At 43.7% G+C, this 22,282-nt stretch overlaps 2 protein-coding genes across 3 annotated transcripts in view; one reads left to right on the top strand and one right to left on the bottom strand.

Moving 5' to 3' along the window:
* NELFA (negative elongation factor complex member A) overlaps positions 1-14,144 on the bottom strand; it is a 51,686-nt gene extending 37,542 nt beyond the window's left edge. The window contains exon 1 of the mRNA XM_061629796.1: positions 13,810-14,144. Coding sequence (XP_061485780.1) covers positions 13,810-14,061 — 252 coding nt within the window. The 5' untranslated portion in view covers positions 14,062-14,144. The remainder of the gene's footprint in view (positions 1-13,809) is intronic.
* A 302-nt stretch (positions 14,145-14,446) lies between these two features.
* The window catches only part of NICOL1 (NELL2 interacting cell ontogeny regulator 1), a 60,704-nt gene continuing 52,868 nt past the window's right edge, over positions 14,447-22,282 (top strand). The window contains exon 1 of one of the 2 annotated variants that reach the window (XM_061629798.1): positions 14,447-14,872. In XM_061629798.1, the coding sequence (XP_061485782.1) occupies positions 14,560-14,872 (313 nt within the window). In that variant the 5' untranslated portion in view covers positions 14,447-14,559. The remainder of the gene's footprint in view (positions 14,873-22,282) is intronic. The other variant, XM_061629797.1, reaches the window with a different exon arrangement.

The raw sequence follows: 22,282 nt of genomic DNA, 5'->3' as shown, positions 1-22,282 counted from the left end.
TATCGTTGCCAGACAGAAATCTATTATTTTGCCTCTAAGAGGCATAACTCTGCAGTGCAAAAGACATGTGCCTGTATGACTAAGAGTTTTGGATTATGTTTCTAGATTGTATAAAGGCTCTGTTTAGTTGCAAATCAGTATGCTTTAATTGTTCTAGGTACCTATTTGGCATGCATGTTTGTTCAGGTGTTTTCACGTATCTAGAATAGGAAATATCTATACTTCACCAAAAAAAACAAAACCCAAGATAATCAAATCAACCCAGATACTAAAATCAAAATATCTGATACAGTTTGTTCCTCCACAGAAGCTGTCACCAATGTCCCAACAACAAAAATGGTAATCTATAGCGATCCTAGTTGAGCATTACTTCAAAATGTTCCTGCATAAATATAAGTGTGTATTTCTGTACAGAGTTAGGATTGCCTAAACCCACTGAAATAAATCATTAGGTCTGGAAGATCAAGCAATGCTGGGAGGGGATCTGGCTCATAGGTCATTTTGAGCCCACACACTGTACCATTTGGCCTTACCTCCCAATTACGACCAGCCAATCAATGCTAGCTAGAATTGGGAATTCACCTCTGAGTAGTCATGCATCTAGCACAGTCTTATCAACTGTTCATATGACTACTATATTCCCAAGCTACGGTCAGGTAAGTATACCATACATGGAAGCAGAACCACAGTTTTCTAGTGAACCTTTGCTTCACAGAACAGTAATGCAAATGTTTCAATTTGAGACTGCTGTTATTTTATTTATTTATATACCACCCCATAGCCAAAGCTCTCTGGGTGGTTTACAAAAATTAAAAACATTGAACATTAAAAAGAAATATACAATTTTAAAAACCATACAAAGTTTAAAACCATGAAGTACCAATAAACAAGGTAAAAGACCTGGGCTCAGAGCTCAGCACATGCTGTTAGAATGCCTGGGAGAAAAGGAAAGTCTTGATCTGGCACTGAAAAGATAATATCATTGGCACCAGGAGAACTTCATCAGGGAGATCATTCTATAATTTGGGGGCCACCACTGAAAAGACCCTCTCCCTTGTTGCCAGACTCCCAGCTCCCCTTGGAGTAGGCACCCAGAGGAGGACCTTTGATGTTGAGCATAGTGTATGGGTGGGTTTGTGTCGGGAGAGGCGTTTCATCAGGTATTGTGGTCCCAAGCCGTGTAAGGCTTTATAGATTAAAACCAGCACCTTGAATCGGGCTCAGAAACATATAGGCAGTCAATGCAAGCGGGCCAGAATCGGTTTTATATGTTCAAACTGTCTGGTCCCTGTTACCAATCTGGCCGCTGCATTTTGCACAAGCTGCAGTTTCCGAACCGTCTTCAAAGGCAGCCCCACATAGAGCGCATTGCAGTAATCTAATCTGGAGGTTACCAGAGCGTGGACAACTGAAACCAGGCTATCCCTATCCAGATAGGGATGTAGCTGGGCCACCAACCGAAGTTGATAGAAGGCACTCTGTGCCACTGAGGCTACCTGAGCCTCAAGTGACAGAGATGGTTCTAGGAGAACTCCCAAACTACGAATCTGCTCTGTCAGGGGGAGTGCAACCCCATCCAGGACAGGTTGGACATCCACCATCTGGTCAGAAGAACCACCCACTAACAGCATCTCAGTCTTGTCTGGATTGAGCCTCAGTTTATTAGCCCTCATCCAGTCCATTGTCGCACCCAGGTTCAGCACATTGACAGCTTCACCTGAAGAAGATGAAAAGGAGAAGTAGAGCTGGGTGTCATCAGCTTACTGATGGCAATGCACTCCAAAACTCCGGATGACCGCACCCAATGGTTTCATGTAGATGTTGAACAGCATGGGGGACAGAATTGCCCCCTGTAGAACCCCATACTGGAGAATCCACGGGGCCAAGCAGTGTTACCCAAGCACCACCTTGTGGAATCAACCCACCAAGTAGGAGCGGAACCACTGCCATGCAGTACCTCCCAACTCAGCCAGTCATCCCAGAAGGATACCATGATCGATGGTATCGAAAGCTGCTGAGAGATGAAGGAAAACCAACAGAGTCACACTCCCCCTGTCCTTCTCCTGACAAAGGTAATCATACAGGGCAACCAAGGCTGTTTCCATGCCAAAACCAGGCCCGAAACCTAACTGAAATGGATCCAGATAATCGGTCTCATCCAAGAGTGTCTGGAGCTGGCCTGCAACCACTCGTTCCAGGACCTTGCCCAGGAATGGAACGTTTGCCACTGGCCTAACGTTATTAAGATTTTCTGGGTCCAGGGAGGGCCTCTTCAGGAGTGGTCTCACTACTGCCTTTTTCAGGCAGCCAGGGACCACCCCCTCTTGCAGAGAGGCATTAATCACTTCCCTGGCCCAGCCAGCTGTTCCATCCCTGCTAGCTTTAATTAGCCAAGAAGGGCAAGGATCCAGTACAGAAGTGGTTGCACAAACCTGTCCAAGCACCTTGTCAGTCATCAAGCTGTACCAACTGAAACTCATCCAAGAAATCAGGACAAGACTATGCTCTGGATACCTCACTTGATTCACTTGCTGTAACACTGGAGTCTAAGTCCTGGCGGATACCTAAGATTTTATCCTGGAAGTCCCTGGAAGTTAGATCCGGTCATGCCCTCCTTCCCTGGTAACATCAACAAAGGTAGTTGGTTATTATGATGAATTTTACGTAGGTCTAACTTTGAAGGTAACACGAAAACCTCAGTTGGTTAAAACAAAGTAGTTAGATAGCCAAGGGGCACTAGTTGTGCAGAACATACCTCATCAGATTTTACACAACATCATTGGCTCCCCATTCATTCAAAATGCTTGCCTTACGCCTATACAGCTTGAAACCAAGGTATCCCAAGGACCTCCTGCTCCAGAAGCAATCTGCCCATCCTTCTTTGGTACTGCTGACTATTGGTAGGGTGAGTGGGGACAGCGGGATCTCCACAGTGACATTCCAGCTTTGTAATGCTCTCCCCAGTGCCCATTCTTATGAGTTTTGGGAGCTAAACAAGAATAGTTTTATTTGCCCAGGCCTTTTAACTCAGAGGCATTTTGTTTATTTACTTGCTGCTTCTAGTATGGTTAATTACTGGCCCCTTTATTCCTTTGTGTTGTTTTACTGCTTAAAAAAAACCCCACAATATATATTTGGTGTTTTACTGAAGGAATCATTTGAGCCATTTTAGAAATAATTTTGTTAAAAAGACTGGGTAAAATAAAAATAAAGGCTCTCAGAAAAATAACTGAGTTTTGAAACAGTTCTCCCCTTGCCTGATTCTATCCGTTCTACGTCTCACAGAACCATTAAATTTTAGAGTTAGAAGGAACTTTGAATGCAATCTAATCTCAGTTCAGGAATCTTGAAACTACAGCCTCTCTGAAAAATAGCCATTCAACCTCTGCTTAAATACCTCCAATGAAGGAGACCCCATCACCTACAAAGGTAGAGTGTTCTATTCTTACATGCTTTAAGAAGTTGTTGAAGAATGTTTAGTTGAAATCTGCTTCCCTGCTCTTTCCATCCATTGATTTTTTTACCTGCCCAGTGAAAACAAGTCTGCTCCATCTTCTTTTGACAGTCCTTCAGATATTTGATGACAGCTCTCAAGTCTCCCAGCTAAATATACCCATTTCTTTCAACCATTCTTTATAGGACTTTGCTTCCACGCTCCTCATCATCATGGTAACTGTCCTCTTGATGCACTCTAGTTTATCATTGTCCTTACAATCTGGCCCACAGACCTGGACACAGTACTCCAGATGCAATCTATTCAGTGCTTAATAGAGCTGAGCTATAGCCTTCTTCAGACATTTATTTATTTATTATTTGATTTATATCCCGCCCTTCCTTCCAGCAGGAGCTGGGACATTCTCTAGTTGTGTTCAGTTAAATACACAAGGTGGGGGGCTGTGTGATGCGTCCTTCCCTGGCTCTCCCTGTCAGGTTCCTACCTGCTCGTGGTTACTGCCTGTCTCTAGGCACCACCAGGGACTCCACCAGTCCGGACCGCTCTCTCTTATGATTTCTCTCCCCGCTCTAGCACAGATCTCAACAGATCCCCCTGCTAGGCAACCACCAGTAACGTCCCAATACTAGTATTCCCAGAGACTCTGAATACTGGTATTGTTATTCTCTTCACCGCTGCCACCATTTGTTACAGTTCCCCTTCAGCCTTGGTCATTACCTTACCCTCCCTTCTGGTCTGTGAAACCCCAGCCAAGGATCAGGCCTTTGGTAAACCAAATTAAGTATTTATTACAGATAACAAAGCTAACAAGATTAACAAGATTTCTTCTTAAGGCACATAAGCATATGGTTTTACTCAATACTAATCCGAACTCCACCTCCCTCCTTCTCCACTCTCTCCTGGTAAACAACTCTCTAAACCCCACCAAGCAATCCACTCTTTCTCTTCTTCCCCCAGATTCCACAATTCACCACCTCACATTCACCCAGATTTACCTGTCATCCTTTCATTTATACTGTCAGCCATTTTAAACATTCAGCCAATCATCAAGCATTCTATTGCCCATTCACTCCCCCTCCTCTTTCACTACTTACCATGTATACTCTAAACAACCAGCACTTACCATATATACACTAATATATAGGAACATCACATTTACCCCCCCTTAAACAACGGCAGAGTATTATTCCTGTTCCAGGATTTATACGTCGCGTTAACAAATAAAAGTCTCTATGGGGAAAATGTCTTTCTTTGTTCCTCTGTCTGGTCACGTCACTGCAGTCCCAGCCACTTGCCTGGAAAGTCCATCGGCCAGTACATTGTCCTTGCCTTTGATGAACTGGAAGTCCACTTGATAGTCCTGTAGGGCCCAGGACCACCTCTGCAGCATAGTGTTATGGTTTTTCATAGTCTGCAACCATAACAAGGCCCGATGATCCGTAGTCACTGTGAATCTTCATCTCCACACGTATGGGCGCAACTTGTTCAGTCCCCACACGACCGCTAGGCACTCCTTCTGGACCGACGAATAGTTTTTCTCCCTCGGCGTCAGCTTGCGACTCAGGTATGCCACTGGATGTCTGGTGCCTTCTCTCTCCTGTAGCAAGACGACTCCCAGCGCCAGGTCCGACGCATCTGTAGCCACGATGAATGGTTTCTCATAGTCTGGTGCTATTAATATGGGTCCTTGGCACAAGGCTTGCTTCAGTAGATCTTTTTTTTTTTTACAATAATTTTTATTCAAATTTTCATAACATACAAAACAAAATCATAAAACATTCAAAGACAAAAAACAAAACAAAACAAAAATGATTAAACAAAAAAATAAAATGTTGACTTCCCATTTGTCGCAGATCAAATCAGTTATAGGTCTACAATATATAACAATCCTGTCTCTTAAATTATATTATAAAATCACTTTCCTCCAGTAGTTATCTTAATTAATCATCAAATCTCATAAACATTACTTTATTCTTTCCACAAAAAGTCAAAGAGAGGTTTCAGTTCTTTAAGAAATATATCTATCCATTTTTCTCCAAATAAACATGTCGATTAATCCATCTCAATAATAATAATAATCTTATTGTCATAACCATAGTCCAAATAAACATATCGATTAATCCATCTCATCAAAATCTGTTAGGTCCAATAATTTCAATAGCCATTATTCCATTATCCATATTAATTCCATCTTCCATCTTCAATAGTCCTGTTAAGTACAGTAATTTCAGTGTCCAATCTTCCATTATCAGTATTCCATAATAATCTTGCTGTCATAGCCATAGTCATATAATAAGAGTCTGATGGGAATTTCCTCTATCCCAAATATTTTCTTGCCATCAATTCTGAATAAGTTGCTGAAATATTGTTGTAAAGTCATATCTGTGTTCTTCTTTTTTACAAAATGCACTGGCTCATCTCTTGAGAGTTTTTCCATTGTCACATGGCTGCAGTTAATTCCATAGATTTTCTCTATATCAAGCTCGATCACGTCATTCCAGTCCAGAAGATTATCCAAGCCATTGATAACTTTATCTCTAATATCTTCATTAATTTCTTCAGAGATAACGTTAAATTCCAAACAGTAGATTTTATTTCTAATATCCATAAACTCCAGATCTTTTTCCAATTCCACATTTGTTCCAATCTCCAGGGCTTGTATCTTCTCTTTATTTTTTCTTTTCTCATCTCTGATCTCATTCTCCTCTCTCACAGGATCCCCTGTTTCTTTAAGCTCCTGCGTCATTTTGCTCAGTTCAATTTTCAGCTCCTTACTGCCCTGTCGCAGGGTTTGTTTCGTTATCTCAATCTCATCCATTATTTTCTGAAACATAATTACTTCCAGATTCTCAGCCACTTTCTTGATTGCCATTTTTAAAACCACGAAAACAAAACAAAACAAAAATAAAGAAGAACCACTTCTTATTTCAGCAACAATTGGGTTAATATTCCAGGCTTGATGACATCACAGTATAAACAGAGCAGCCTGCCTTATCTCTCTATGTTCAAGAACACAAAACAAATTTAGTTCCCAGCATCAAAACAGTTAGTGGCGTCGTGAAGAAGCAGATTCGTCAAAATAAAATAGACCAAAAAGAGAATAGTCCCAGACAATATAATGTTCCTCGGAATAGAAATCCCTCTTCTGTTTATATCTTTAGAATGCACTTCCAGGACAGCTTTTTGCAATAGAAACAGAGATAAGCTGTTAATTTCGTGAATAACAGAGAAGAGTTATAGCTCACCCAGAAGTTCTTTAAAGCTGATTCATTTGACAAATCTCTTTTTGCTGCAACAATTTAAACCAAGTAAAAAAAAAAAGAAAAGAAAGAAGGGTGCTTGCCTGTTAGTCCGTTTTCTCTTTGAAGAAAAGATAAACGTATCGCATTAATCAGATAGAGCTTGTTCGGAAGTCCGTCCGTCATTGCTGGCTGGACCTTTTCTCATAAATTAATGAAATCCAGTCCTCCCAACAAAAACAGGCTTTTGAGGTTGATCTCTACGTTTCTCCCTGCCCGGGAGAAATTTCATCAGTCAAAAAAAAATGTTCTGACTGATTTGTATCTGAATAAGCTTCTTTTGAGGCGGGAGCCCATCTCAAAAGCAGGCACAAGCGAAGTCACCCTTCCCGGAAGTCCTGCTTGCTTCAGTAGATCAAAAGCCTTCTGACATTCATCCGTCCATACCACACTCTCAGAACACTTCTTCTTTGTTAATTCATGCAAGGGGGTTGCTACTTCCCCAAAATTTCTCACAAACTTCCTATAAAATCCAGCCACACCCAGAAATGCCCTTACTTGTTTTTTGGTTAAGGGGATCGGCCACGCTTGTATTGCCTCCACCTTGCTCCATAAGGGGGTGATTTTCCCACTCCCCACCTTATGTCCTAAATAAATTACTTCCTTTAGTCCAAACTGGCATTTCTTAGCTTTTATTGTGAGGCCTGCTTTTCTTAAGGCCTCCAATACTGTTGTCAGGTGTTGGACATGCTCAGGCACCGACTTGCTAAAAATGGCCACGTCATCGATATAGGCCAATGCAAAATCTGACATGCCTCGTAACACAGTATTGATTAGCCTCTGAAATGAACTTGGTGAGTTCCTTAGTCCCATGGGTAAGGTCACAAACTCATATAACCCATCTGGTGTACTGAAGGCAGTTTTGGCTCTGGATTGCTCGTCTAGTTCCATTTGCCAAAATCCGTTACAGAGATCTAGTGTAGAGATAATGGTTGCTGCCCCCAATAACTCTAACATTGCGTCTACCCTAGGCATAGGATACGCATCTGGGACAGTAATTTTATTGATTAGCCGATAATCAATGCAAAACCTTGTCGTTCCATCTTTTTTCGGAACAAGGACAATACTTGAGGCCCAGGGACTGATGGATTCCCTGATCACTCCTAATTCCAGCATATCTTCCACCTCCTTTTTGATCTCATTCAAAACTTTCCCATTCACACGGTACGGAACAGATCTGATTGGGGCATGATCTCCAGTATCAATGGAATGTATAACTATACTGGTTCGGCCAGGTTTGTTGCTAAAGAGATTCCTATAGGTTTTCAAAACTCTCAGAATCTCTTCTTTTACTTCCTCCTTCACCTCCTCTGACCATTCCACTTGATCTACCCCTCCTTTGTCTTTGCTTTCCTGTACCAAATCTGGAAGTTCAGGCCCACTTCCCTCAGGGAATAAGGTAACTTGCAACACCTTTGCATCCCTGGTATGGTAAGGCTTTAACATATTTACATGAACCACTTTGCTTTTGTTTAATTGGTCTGTGGTGATTACATACGTCACTGTGTCAAGCCTTTCTCTGATGGTATATGGTCCTTCCCAGTTAGCCTGTAATTTGTCATGTTTCCTGGGTATGAACACCATAACCATATCTCCCACATCATACACACGTTCTCTGGCTGTTCTGTCATACCAGTAACTTTGCTTCTCCTGTGCATGACTCAAATTCTCTTTCACTACTTCCATCATTGATGTTAATTTATTGCGGAATTCCAATACAAAATCTACTACAGAAGTTTTGTACTCTCCCAGAGTTCCTTCCCATGAATTTTTTAGCAGTTCCAAAGGTCCCCTCACTTTTCTAGTAAACATTAGTTCAAAGGGTGAGAAGCCTGTTGACTCCTGAGGGACTTCTCTGTATGCAAATAAGAAGCATCCCAACCGTTCATCCCAGTCTTGTGGGTGATCTTGAACATAGCTTCTTATCATGCCCTTCAAAACTCCATTGAATCTCTCAGTTAGCCCATTAGTGGCGCGATGGTAAGTAGCGGTCTTTAGATGTTTTAGACCACAACATTTCCACATACATTGCATCACTTCTCCCATGAATACACTGCCTTGATCTGTCAGCACTTCATGAGGGAAACCCAGCCTCATAAAGATTTTTAATAAAGCCTCTGCCACTACAGGGGCTTCTACAGATCTCAGTGCTTCTGCGTCTGGGTACCTGGTGGCAAAATCCACCACCACCACTAGATATTTCTTGCCATGCCTTGTGGGTTTGGAAAAAGGGCCCACCAAATCTATTCCCACTCTATAAAAGGGTTGTCCAATTATAGGAAGGGGCTTTAAGGGTGCCTTGGTCTTTACTCCACTCTTTCCCACCTTTTGGCATATTCCACAAGATAGACAATGTTGTTTTACATCCTTGGAGATATTTGGCCAATAATAATGTGCAGCCAATCTCCTCTTGGTCTTTTTTATTCCCAGATGTCCTGCACATGGGACATCGTGGGCTACCTCTAGCAATCTGGTTCTGTATTTGCTTTGTACTATCAATTGCTTCACTGGTTCACATTCATCCTTTCTCTCAGCAGGCATCCACAGTCTATATAAAATCCCATTCTCACACACAACTTGATTCCTCAGTTTGTCAGTGAAAGGAATCTGTTGGGTCAGGGCTTGTTCCTTTATATGCTTCAAACTTATATCTTTATGCAGCTCTTCCCTGAATTGCTCTGCTTCTTCCCCAGAGACCACTTGATACAGTCTGTCTCCTTCACCAGGCCTGCTAGTGGTTGCTATGGTGACCTGAGGCTGGCTAACAGATTCCACCCTCTTTGTTTCAGCCCCCCTTAATATGGCTTCTTTTTCTCTACCAATTTGCTGTCTGGTCACTACATAGATCTTTCCTTGGGCGCCCATTACATCCCTTCCCAGTATTACTGGTTCTTGTTGCTGGGCATTAATGCCTACTTTATATCGGCTCTCTCGGCCTCTCCAAGTCATATCCACCAGGGCCACAGGCAAACTCTCTGGTTGACCCCTCACTCCTTGGATATTCACCATTTCCTGGGGTAATATTTCTTCAGATTTTATTAAATCTGGCCTCAGTAACGTCTGAGCGGCACCAGTGTCAAGCAATGCCCAATAAGTTGCCCCTTGTACACTCACTTCCTCTCTCAGACTTGAATCAAGGTCTGTTACTTCTGTCCAGTTTATCTGGCAAAACTGAACCTTTTTCGCTGCTTCTAAAGCCTTGGGCTCTGTTTTCACTGCCCTTGTCTGAGCAGGATTACTAATGGGGTTGACAACCTCACATTGAAAACGTAGGTGCCCTGGTCTACCACATTTGTAGCATAATTTCTCCTCACTTTTAGGGTACACAGATCCACTCTGGGGTGTCCTGTGCCCTTCAGATTTTAATGGAGGACTCACTCGCTGTGGTACCACATCCCTTCTGCCACCACTATATGGTCTGGGTTTAAGCTCTCTTGATGTTTTCCCCACCCAGCCACTTCTATTGGAGGCGAAGTGATCCGCCATTTCTGCGGCCTCCTGCACAGATGTAGGGGAACGGTCTTTGACCAGGAGCCTTATTTCTGGTGGTAACTGATGGTATAATTGATCCAGTATCATGAGGCTTTTCACCTCTTCCACTGACTGAGCTTTGGCACTACTCATCCACTTTCCAAATATATCCATCAACTTTGCTCCCAGTTCCACAAAAGACCTCCCTGTCTGTATCTGGCAATTTCTGAAAAGCTTTCTAAAATAATCAGGCCCCAGTCTGAACCTTTTGTATACTGCCTCTTTAAACTCAGCATAGGTGACGGGCCTGTCTGAGGGAAAATATTGGTATACCTCAGCCAATTCCCCTTTAATCAGATTTGATAAATACTGCATGTATTTATCTTCAGGTAGCCCCCACAACTGAGCTGCTTTTTCAAAGGTGCTGAGGTAAATTTGAGGATCTTGACCAGGCTCATAGACAGCAAAGTCCTTTGGAGTAATTTTTATTTTTGCTCCATCTCTGTCCTTTCTTGTTTCATCAGAATGACACTTCTCTCTTTCAAATTTTAACTTTTCTACTTGTAATTCGGCATCCACTGCTCGTTGTTTCTCCCTCTCCTCAAACCCCATTCTCATTTTCTCAGCTTCCATCCTCAATCTCTCAGCTTCCAACTCTCGCTGTTTATCTTTTTCCTCAGCCTCCATCCTCAATCTCTCAGCTTCCAACTCTCTCTGCTTGTCTTTTTCCTCAGTCTCCATCCTCAATCTCTCAGCTTCCAACTCTCTCTGTTTTTCCTTCTCTGCACCTTCCATCCTCAACTTCTCTCTCAAGTACTCTATATAAGCGGGATTGCTTAAATATCCTTCTGGGGTCTCTTCTCTGACAGGTTGTTTTTGCTGGGCAGTTGCAAATCCTGTAAGTGCTACCCTCAATTCATCTACCCCTTTACCCTCGTGAGGTAAATTGAATGTTATGCACTTCTCCACCAGCTCCTCTCTTTTCATTTTTATGTATTCAGCCATGGTCACTCACTCTTTGCCACACACTTTGCCAGTCACTCACAAGTAATCTTGTTTTGTTATTTCTGTTTGCCACACCACTGTTAGGGATTCTCTAGTATTCGTATCTGGATTCTCTGTTGTTCGTATCCCACCGCTACTGACACCACATGTGATGCGTCCTTCCCTGGCTCTCCCTGTCAGGTTCCTACCTGCTCGTGGTTACTGCCTGTCTCTAGGCACCACCAGGGACTCCACCAGTCCGGACCGCTCTCTCTTATGATTTCTCTCCCCGCTCTAGCACAGATCTCAACAGATCCCCCTGCTAGGCAACCACCAGTAACGTCCCAATACTAGTATTCCCAGAGACTCTGAATACTGGTATTGTTATTCTCTTCACCGCTGCCACCATTTGTTACAGTTCCCCTTCAGCCTTGGTCATTACCTTACCCTCCCTTCTGGTCTGTGAAACCCCAGCCAAGGATCAGGCCTTTGGTAAACCAAATTAAGTATTTATTACAGATAACAAAGCTAACAAGATTAACAAGATTTCTTCTTAAGGCACATAAGCATATGGTTTTACTCAATACTAATCCGAACTCCACCTCCCTCCTTCTCCACTCTCTCCTGGCAAACAACTCTCTCAAACCCCACCAAGCAATCCACTCTTTCTCTTCTCCCCCCTTGATTCCACAATTCACCACCTCACATTCACCCAGATTTACCTGTCATCCTTTCATTTATACTGTCAGCCATTTTAAACATTCAGCCAATCATCAAGCATTCTATTGCCCATTCACTCCCCCTCCTCTTTCACTACTTACCATGTATACTCTAAACAACCAGCACTTACCATATATACACTAATATATAGGAACATCACAGGCTGCAAGGACAAACACACTAGCTTCACCCCCACTGTCATTCAGATTACTTTCTGGTGGGCAATCAGAATGGCAACAGGTATGTAGCTAGTTCCCACAGAATTCCCGCACCCCATGTCTTTAAGTAACATAACTAGGAAACATTTGAAGATGATTATTACCATGATCTGGACACTATGTGCTATTAATGCAGCCTAAGATTGCATTAGCTTTTTCAGCAGCTGCATCACAGAGCTTTTCTTTCTAATAAGAAGTGCTTCGAAAAGTCACCTGACAGGTGAAGCTTCTGGAAAAGGGCATTTCTTCTTACTAGGAGCTAACCATTTTTATCAATTTATAAGATGATTCTGTGGTGTCTACTCCTGAAAGTGATGGGGTGGGCAAGCCAACTCCAGCCCCAGGTGCCAACTATACTAAACTTAGGTCATAAAAATTAGGCCATAATGTGGAGGATGAAGAACATACAAATGTGGGTCATAACACCCGAGATGGGTGGAACAACTCACTGTGTTTATTACATTATTTTGCCTTTCAGTGCAGACTTCTCTGTCTCCCATGGAAGGGCTTCCTTCAGCACATTTTCACATTTTGTACCTTTAGATTCATGTCCAGTGCAGTTTTGTTTATTGGTGCACACTTGCTGGTATCCAAGGAAAACAACAAAGTTAGGGGTTGACAATGATGGCTACAAGGGAAAGTACAAAAGATGGAGAGAGTAGGTCTCAGTTTATACACGCAGTGGAAACAAATGAAAGCACTTTTCTTGGGGTGTACATCTTGACATCTTTGAATGCTCCTTCCCAGCAGAAAACCCTTCTTGCATATAGGGAGAAATGTACCAGCCTAGCCTTCTTCACATGCTAATTTTTTTTCTATCTCCATGGAGGTTTACCATGAAGCTGCATTAAAGCAAATACTGTCCAAGTAAAGCATTACCATTCTACTGCATGTACAAACCAGACCTGATGCGCTCTTCCCCTTCCTCACCACAGTAGCCAGGCAAGAATACTGCTTACAACAAATTCAGATCCTTCAAGAGATGGGCTGAGGCAGACTGAGCTCACACTGATGCAGTAGGGCAGAGATAGACTGATTTCTGGTGAATCTCCTAGTGCCTGTTGACTAAGATTTTTGTGAAGAATGTTGAAATGAGTATACCTCAGTCTGATCCCACAAGACACTTCTAAACGTTCTTAAGCATGAGCGCATTCTCAGGATCACTTAACGCAGATGCCTTATCCGTTAAAAGACCAGACTATGGATTCTTGCTCTGTCAATTTTAAACCGTGGATGGACCTCAGGGATAGTAAAAATTCGGAAGGGCACAGAAGGGGCAAAGTATATTTCTAGGTGTGCAAAATATACTAGATGGGGGAGAGCTCCTTGTTTGCTCCCCCATGCCGCCTCTGCCAATCCAGGCTTAAGTATAGCCCACTTCTGGAAATGGTAAATTCACTAGCTTGGTCCAAAATAACAAGCGGGTCATTCTCCTCCATTCTCCTCACGGACTGGAAGAACTAGACCTCTCCCGGTGGTCTTGGTTTCATTTGGTTAGTGTGGGGAAAGTGTGGGGAGACTAAAAGGAGATCTACCGGCGGGATGGGCCAAACCAAGTAGGGCGCTCTGGGTTTCTTGCCCCAGTTGGGCTGGGTGATGCGAGAGGCCCGGGCTGGGGAAAGAAGGGGACTAAAGAATGTTTTCCGCTCCCTCCTTGCCTCACCTCATCCACAGTGCGGCGAGGCAGGTGCAATATCCCCAGCAAGAGCTTGAGCTTGACGGGTGAAGAGAGGCTGTGGAAGCAGAGGCGGATGTTGTCAATGACCGGCGCGGTGAGCAACGAGGCAATACTCGGAGGTGCCCACAGCTCGTCTGTAGAGCCCAGTTTGTTGTGCAGCCACAAACCAGTGTCGCTCTCCCGCATCGACGCCATCTTGGAGCGGACCGGTGGGAAAAGGAAACTCTCGGCGGGCATTTTATGAAGACACCTAAAAAAGGGAGGGGGAACAAGGCCCAAGCCCCTCGTGGGGCCGCCTCTTTATCCGTAACACAACATGGCGTCGCGCTTGCTCGAAGTGACGTACTATAAGAGAAGACAGGAGGAGGTACGGTTCGTAGTTTAAAATGGCGGCATCTTTATAGAGAAAAGTTTCTTCCGGGAAAGAAAATGGCGCGTTCGAATTATCCGTGCAGAAGTGTGTGTATGTGTGTGTGTGTGTGTGTGTGATCTAGACAGCAGCGAGAATCGCTTCGAGTCTCGTTCTTCACTTCTCACTGCCCCGATCCTCCCCTCAAAGCCCATGTTTATATTTATATGATTATAATAAAGCAAACAACACTGAATTTGAAGCCAAGAGGTATTCTGCCGCTGGGAATCAAATCGCGTCTTTTTAACGTGGAGTTATAGCCGTTTCTCTCTCCAGACTGTACTTTTGTGTGGAGGTTGAAATGACCACACTATGTTACAAAATGTATGGCAATTTTATATGGTTTTAGTTTTTTAAACTTCACTGTTTCAACGATTGTTTGGTATGAAACGCCTTCAGCTTCTGTGGCAGTGGCTCCTCCATTTCACTTACTCATCATGCTGTCGAATACAGGAATAGCGATCTCAGTCCCCTTAGTAAGTTCCATTCCTTATGTAAAGCATCGCAGCATCCTACGCCTCCCGCCACATAGACATCAACAGGATTTGGAGGAAACCAAAACTTGCAGAATACGCAAAATATCCAGGGGAAAATCCGAAAAAGAAGCCGAAGCCTCAGAAGTAATCCAATGCGAACTAGGTATGTTTAGTGGGGACAGAATGTCATCTGCCTGCTGGCGGCAAAGAGAAGGGATACAAGCATCCTGGAAAGGGGTATGGTCGCACTGGGGCACTCCACACTGCTACATTTTGTTGCAGGTTCCACTTGTATCCACTTACAGTAATCTCAATTCTGACTGCTGCTCATGTAGCCAAAACCATCCACGCTTGAGGGGGTGTCAGCAGGCTGGGTGGAATTCCAAAGTTTGCAGAAGTACAGTATAAAAAATAGAAAAACCCCTAAACCCAACAACATTCCAATAAGGACAGAGCATGCTCAGTGGGCATGGAATACTGACTGGTGATGGAGGGGAGGAAACCGGATACAGAGTGGCTGAAGTCCTGAACACCCACGCTCCACAATCTACCATTTTGTTGCACCTCCCACTAACCTGTATACAAGTGCTGATTAATATAATCAATATTAGGTAGCCAAAACCTGAATCATAGATACAAACATCTATGCAGGAGAAAAAAATCTACATCAGCCCTAGAATATGTCAAGTGTCACAGCATGATGAGACACTGATGGGGGGGGTAGAATGGAGTGGCTGGAAAAAGGATGAGAGACCCATAGAGGTTTTTTAAACGATTAAGAGAGACGTTTGGGCGTTTGGAGTTCAGTGCCACCAGTATACTGATGACACCCAACTCTATGTCTCCTTTCCACCTACTTCCAAGGAAGCTGTCTTGGTTTTAAACCGGTGTCTAACATCAGTGGTGGATTGGATGAGGGTGAACAAATTGAGGCTTAATCCAGACAAGACAGAGGTGCTCCTGGTCAGTCGTAAGGCAGATCAGGGAATAGGGATACAGCCTGTGCTGGATGGGGTTATACTCCCCCTGAAGACACAGGTTCGCAGTTTGGGTGTCCTCCTGGACTCAGCTTTAAATTTGGATTCCCAGGTTTCTGCAGTAGCCAGGAGGGCTTTTGCACATTTGAGATTAGTGCGCCAACTGCGCCCGTTCCTTGACCCGTCCGATCTGGCCATGGTGACACATGCCTTAGTCACATCCCGTTTAGATTACTGTAAGGTGCTCTACGTGGGGCTGCTTCTGAAGACTCCTCGGAAACTTCAGCTGGTACAACGTGCTGCAGCCAGAATGTTAACTGGGGCTGATTACAGGGACCATACAACTCCCCTGCTAAAAAAAGCTCCACTGACTGCCAGTTTGTTTCCGGACACAATTCAAAGTGCTGGTGTTGACCTATAAAGCCCTACACAGCTTGGGTCCAGGCTATTTGTCAGACCGCATCGCCCTCTATGTGCCTGCCCGGGCCCTGAGATCTTCAAGAGAGGCCCTTCTTTCAATACCTTCATCCGCACAAGTACAACTAGTGAGAATACGAGTTAGGGCCTTCTCGGTGGCTGCACCTAGGCTTTGGAATTCCCTCCCTAAGGAGATAAGAATGGCCTCTTCTCTGCAGTCCTTTCGTAGACAGGTAAAAACTTTCTTATTTCAGCAAGCCTTTGATTCCGAAGGCGGCTAAGGATAGGCCCAAAAGGAGGTCATATTGCTCTTGCTTGTTTAATTTTTAATTATTCCGATTTCATGAGTATAGTTTTTAATTATCAGAAACAGTTTAATGCTATTTTAAATTAGAGTTCATTTTTTAATTATATCTGGCTATATTTATTTACTTATGTATTACCTTCCCTACCTTCCTGTGCATCTACTCCCACGGGTGATACATGCCCTGGTCTCCTCTCGCTTAGACTACTGTAATGCGCTCTACGTGGGGTTACCCTTGAAAATGGTCTGGAAACTGCAGCTGGTACAGAATGCGGCGGCACGCTTGATCAAGCTTAGCCGACGCCGAGATCACATTACCCCAGTGTTAGTAGATCTACACTGGCTACCAGTGGTTTACCGGGCCCAGTTCAAGGTGTTGGTACTGACCTTTAAAACCCTATACGGTTTCGGCCCAGTTTATCTGAAGGACCGCCTCCAGTATCACCAATCAGGCCGCCTCACAAGATCAGCCACACAGGACCTCCTCTCGGTCCCACCAGTCAAAACAGCTAGGCTGTTGCAGACCCGGGAGAGGGCATTCTCAGTTGTGGCCCCCACCCTCTGGAACTCTCTCCCTTATGATCTTCGACATGCTTCCTCCCTGATGAGCTTTCGCCGAGCCTTAAAGACCTGGCTATTCAGGCAGGCCTACAAGAATCTTGGGGTGGATTAGCTTTTTGTTGTGTTTAGATGTTTGATATTGGATTAATCAGAGCTTGGAAAAGTTACTTTTTTGAACTACAACTCCCATCTGCCCCAGCCAGCATTGCCACTGGATTGGGCTGATGGGAGTTGTAGTTTAAAAAAGTAACTTTTCCAAGCTCTGGGATTAATTGTATATTGTATTTTAATTCTGGTTGTAAGTCACCTAGAGTGTCCGTTAAGTCGGACAGATAGGCGACTAACAAATAAAATTTTATTATTTTATTATTATTATTATTATATGCTTTTAACTTTGGTAGGTTTTAATTGTATCTGTTTTTTATCTGGAAGCCGACGTGAGTTCCAATTTGGAAAAACGGCGGGGTATAAATAAAGTTAATAAATAAATTAATAAATAAACTTGCTCATTGCCTGGATAAGTCATTTCCTGGTTCACAGCGAGAAGCTATTTTCATAACCTTATAGAAATAAAAAACATTTTAATGTAACTGGGATTGGACATCTGTTTGTCTACCTCAATAAGAGAGATCTTCCTGTAACCTAGTTGTTACTTAGTGTGGGGGGAAAATAGCCCTGTCAATGGAAATTCCAAGGCAAATACAGCTCACTGTCTCCAAATTGCAGGGTGGAAAGGGCTCTAGCTGGAAGAGAGTGGCTCATGAAATCCTGCAGTTCATACTGAATACTGTAGATCAGGCTCTAAGTGGTTTACAACAACCATATTAGGTTGGGCTGAGAGAGAGTAGAATATAACAAGCCTGCAATGTAGTTTATTGTTGTGCCCCTATTGCAGGTAGGAGGATTGTGCCGAGATGCTGTTTATACTGCAGGCTCAAGGACAGCTAGTTATTGCCCCCTTACACCTTTTCCCAGGCTAAATTAAGCACTAAATTGCTTTCAGAAGCCTTGAGCTTAATTGACTTGGAGGCAGACTGGAAATGTGCGTTGATATTGTTGTACTATTATGTCACCACCACTGTAAAGAAAGAACATAAGGAACTTATTTCCTATTTGTTAACAGCTGCATGGATGTTATTGCTCAGCATTGGAAAGTTACATTACTCCCTCATTGAAAAGAATTGTTTAATAAAGTTTGAGGATTTGCTATAATGGCAAAAATAGTGTCTTATTTCATATAATCATAGAGTTGGAAGGGGCCTATAAGGCCATCTAGTCCAACTCCCAGCTCAATGCAGGAATCCAAATTAAGAGATCAAGAATTTGAGATCAAGAATGACAAGTGAATATAGAAACAAATTATGGGAAAACTGGTTGTCCTTTATACAATATTGTCAAGAAAATTATTACCTTACACAACAGTGCATTCAAGTATGTTTTGAATTTTTCTAGAAGAAATATTTTATATTCATTTATATTTGATGTATTTAATTGATGTATTTAATCTGGGAAAAAATAAAATAAAATGTCTGGACTGAAGTATTTAATTATGTAATATGATGAGAAACAAATGTTTACTTTTGGATTAGAGTTTTGTTGATTATTGCTTATTGTTAATAATTGTTAAATAAAAATAATATAATATCAAATGTAATACAATTACCTCAAACAAATTAGTAAAAACCAGCAATTTAACAAAAAGAAATGAGAAAGAAAGAATCCTACTGGATCAGAAAAAATACATCTCTTCGGTAATATGCACACTGCCTGTGCAGTAAAGAATAAACAACCTTTTTGCATCCCTACCTACTGAGAAGTAGAATCACAGAATAGTAGAGTTGGAAGGAGCCTGTAAGACCATCAGTCCAACCCCCTGCTCAATGCAGGAATCCAAGTTAAAGCATACCAGACAAGTGGCTGTCCAGCTGCCTCTTGAACGCCTCCAGTGTTGGGAGAGCCCACCATCTTCATAGGTAAAGGTAAAGGTGTCCCCCGCACTTGTAGTGCGAGTCGTTTCCGACTCTTAGGGTGACGTCTTGGGACGTTTACTAGGCAGACCGTATATATGGGGTGAGATTGCCGGTTCCTTCCCCGGCCTTTCTTTACCCCCCCAGCATATGCCGGGTACTCATTTTACCGACCACGGATGGATGGAAGGCTGAGTGGACCTCCACCCCTTTTACCAGAGATTCGACTTCCTCCTTCTGTTGGAATCGAACTCCGGCCGTGAGCAGAGCTTCGGCTGCGTTACCGCCGCTTACTACTCTGCGCCACGGAGGATCTTTCTTCATAGGTAATTGGTTCCATTGTCATACTGCTCTAACAGTTAGGAAGTATTTCCTAGTGTTCACCTGAAATCTGGCTTCCTGTAAATTGAGCCCATTATTCTGTGTACTGCATTCTGGGTGATTGAGAAGAGATCCTGGCCCTCTGTGTGGTACCTTTTCAATTCCTTGAAGAATACTATCATATCTCCCCTCAGTATTTTCTTCTCAAAGCTAAACATTTATTATTATTATTATTATTATTATTATTATTATTATATCCCACCCTTCTTCCCAGTAGGAGCCCAGGATGGAAAACTAAAACACTAAAACAACATTAAAATATATGAAAACATCTTTAAAAACATCTTTTTTAAAAAGCTTTTTTAAAAAAAAGTCTTAAAAAGCAATTCCGATGCAGACTGGGATAAAGGCTTAAAAGGCTTGTTGAAAGAGGAAGGTCTTCTGTATGCACCAAAAAGATAACAGAGATGGCGCCTGTCTAATATTTAAGAGGAGGGAATTCCAAAGGGCAGGTGCCACTACACTAAAGGTTCACTTCCTATGTCATGCAAAGCACACCTCCCAATAAGATGGTATCTACAGGAGGCCCTCACCTGCAGACCGTAGTGATCGACTGGGTATATGAGGGGTAAGAATGTTTCAGGTCTGTCCTGGTCCCCAGCTGTATAGGGCTTTGTAGACCAAAACCAGAACCTTGAACTTAGCCTGCTAGCTAATGGGCAGCCAGTGCAATTGTTTCAGTAGTGGGGTGACATGTTGGCAATACCCTGCCCCATTGAGCAGTCGTGCTACTGCATTTTGCACCAGCTGCAGCTTCCGGACCAACCTCAAGAGCAGCCCCACATAGAGCACATTATAGTAATCCAACCTAGAGGTTACATGGACTACAGTAGTCAGGTCCAGAAATGGCCACAGCTGTCTTACCAGCCGAAGTTGGTAAAAGGGACTCCTAGACACTGAGGTAACAAAGATGGATCCAGGAGTACCCCAGACAGGGCTGTGGAGTCGGTACACTAAACCTTTGACTCCGACTCTGATTCCTCTATTTTTCTACTGTCCGACTCCACCCAAAATTGCTTCCAACTCCACAGCCCTGTCTTTTTAAATTGGAAGCTCTCATAGGAGCATTTTTATCGCTGCCTGAATATGCGCTGATCTTGGCATCACAGCATTTGTCTTCATCTGGGTCACTGACACACAAAATGTTTTCCATCTTGAGTTATGGTGAAATGCTCAACTACAGCTGACTTCATGGGAAGCTTCTTTGACATTTTGAATTTATATTTTTTTAAATTTGTCAATCAAAATTTATTTTGAAGTCGGAGTTGGTACATTTCTACCAACTCCGACTCCGACTTCACCCAAAATTGCTCCCGACTCCAACTCCACGACTCCGACTCCACAGCCCTGCCCCCAGATTACAAACCTGATCTTTCACAGGGAGTACGACCCCATCCAAAACAGGCAACTGACAGACTATCAGAACTTGGGAACCACGACTATTCTTCCCGGAAGGAATGCTGGCTGGTGGTTGTCTCTGAGGGAGCTCTGTCTCAGAGGAAGCTTTTTTCAGTTAAAAGCCTGTCAAGAGGAATCTTTGACTGGCGTAAATGTTCTCCAAGATAAAGGGGAACCGAAAAGATTATCCACGAAATTTCGTTGAGCTGTAGATGGCTGGATTTGATCAGGAATCCCCTGAGATAAGAAGGCATATCTAGCAGCGGAAGACGAAGTCCGGATTTCCAACAAGCTGTGCTGAAAATAAGCGAGACGTTTTTTTTTTCTTTCCAAAAACATTTTGTCAGGCCCAGGATGTGACTCAGGAACCAGACCAATGATTGTAGTTAATTCGTGTTTTATTAGGGTAATGTCCAAACAAAGACTGCGTTTTCTCATGAATCAATACAGGGATACAGGTCCTGCGGCATTGGGAGAAAGTTGACAGAGCAAGGGACTTCTTCCTGCCTGTTCTTTAAGAAGGGGCCAAACGGGCGCGCAATCTTTCGCTCCTCCTTAACTGCCCCTCAGGTACTGCCCGCCTTCCCCCCCTTCTCTCCTGTCTTTTCAGCTGTCTGCGTGTGCGCGGTGAGGGGGGAAGCATCACCCCCTCCTCTTCTGAAGTTTCCGATTCCAGGATGGGGGATAGGGGAGGGGCTGATGGTAAACTGCCTCCCCGCTTTTCGGCTGTGAGCAGCCCTCCCTCTTCCCCCTCTTGCTCTGAGCCTGAAAGAGGGGGAGGCGTGAGAATGTCCAGGGAGGGCTCAGGCTCCCCGTTGCTAAGCGACCTTATCACTGGCAGTTCCTCTGTTTCGTCTTCGCTCCAAAGGGGGGAAGTTCCTCCCCCTTCCCTCTGCCATCCATCCGAATACTCTTCTCCCAACTCTCTGGGATCCAGCTCCCCGGGATTGGGACCCCAGCTCTGCCTTCCGACACCATCCCCCCTCCCAGGCTGTGCCCCCCTCCCCTTGTCTGGCTTGGGACGGTGGGGAAAACGTTGATGAAAAAGTTTTACCAATTCTGGAGCATGCACATCAGCTGCATCTTCCCATGATCTGTCAGCCACCCCATAGCCTTTCCAGTGAATCAAGTACTGCAGCTTGTGGCGTCTGATCCTGGAATCTAAGATCTCCTCAACTTCAAACTCAAGCTGCTCATTTACCAGGAGTGGAGTTTTGGGAGGTTCCTCCGGCCGTAACTCACTGGGAGGGGCGGCTTTCGTTAAGAGGGATCGATGGAACACAGGATGTATTTTAAACATGTCAGGCAGCTTCAGTCGGTACGCCACAGGATTGATTTGAGTTTCTATTTCGAAAGGACCCACCCTCTTGTCTTGTAATTTTCTACATTTGCCCGGCATCTGGAGGAAGCGGGTGGACAGCCATACCTGGTCTCCCAGTTGAAGGGGGGGGCCCTCCTTCCTGTGCATGTCAGCAACTCGCTTGTACTCTGTTTTGGCTTTGTTTAACTGCTGTTTCAGTGTCTGTTGCGCCGCTTGCAATTCCTTAAGGAAGTTCTCAGCTGCCGGT

The sequence above is a fragment of the Rhineura floridana genome, chromosome 5 (assembly GCF_030035675.1).
Source record: "Rhineura floridana isolate rRhiFlo1 chromosome 5, rRhiFlo1.hap2, whole genome shotgun sequence".
Classification (NCBI taxonomy): Eukaryota; Metazoa; Chordata; class Lepidosauria; order Squamata; family Rhineuridae; genus Rhineura; species Rhineura floridana.
The sequence above is the reverse complement of the archived record's forward strand: the minus strand, read 5'-3'. Positions and strand labels throughout refer to the sequence as shown.